The 657-nt window shown below is 54.3% G+C and overlaps 1 protein-coding gene across 1 annotated transcript in view; it reads right to left on the bottom strand.

Annotated features, from left to right (window-relative positions):
* Nucleotides 1–178: 178 nt before the first annotated feature.
* The window catches only part of LOC104080153 (minor histocompatibility protein HA-1-like), a gene marked incomplete at both ends in the record, with an annotated part of 5,575 nt that continues 5,096 nt past the window's right edge, over nt 179–657 (bottom strand). The window contains one exon of the mRNA XM_009582449.1: nt 179–256. Within this exon, the coding sequence (XP_009580744.1) occupies nt 179–256 (78 nt within the window). The remainder of the gene's footprint in view (nt 257–657) is intronic.

Here is a 657-nt window from a genome sequence, read left to right as displayed (position 1 = left end):
CCCCATCCCCATCCCATCCCATCCCATCCTGTTGGAGATTGGGATCAGAGCAGTTATTTACAACACAGTGTTATTACAAGGCAGATAAAAAAGAGAAGTGAGAGGTCCTGCCTGGTTTTTAGGCTGACTGTGTTAGAAGGGGAAGGACTGCCTGCCCTGGGCTGTTTTCGCTATCTACCTGCGTTGGAATCCAGGCTGCCGTCACTTTCAGAGATTGACGTTGGCCCGGGATCGTTGAGTTGGTGTCCCCTCCCACCTGCAGAGGAAAACACACAGTCCATTTGAGATCGCTCCCTGCGTTCAGGAGAGAAACACGGGAAAAGAGCCTAAACTCCAGGAGACACTTAAATCACTGAAGGAAGCTGCTTGGCTTCCTGTTGACAGGCTGGTGAAGGGGCTGGAGGGGTGGTGATGCCTTCAGTAACACACCCAGCAAGGGAAAGAAGAGATGGGAAGATGGAGAATGGTCTGTGAGGTAGCACTAGCAAAAGCAAAAAACTCCCACAGATCTGATTTTGCATCCTTCAGGAAATTCAGCTTGCCAGGCTGCCAGCCTCTCCTCCTGCTGCCGAGAGGAGCCCCCCCCTCGGCACCCACGGAGGTCCTGCTTTGCTCCTGACCAGGGGGAGGACGCAGCCTGCTGCGAGCGGAGCCGTG

Source organism: Fulmarus glacialis, unplaced genomic scaffold (assembly GCF_000690835.1).
Source record: "Fulmarus glacialis isolate BGI_N327 unplaced genomic scaffold, ASM69083v1 scaffold18907, whole genome shotgun sequence".
NCBI lineage: Eukaryota > Metazoa > Chordata > Aves > Procellariiformes > Procellariidae > Fulmarus > Fulmarus glacialis.
This window is presented reverse-complemented; position numbering and strand designations above follow the sequence as displayed.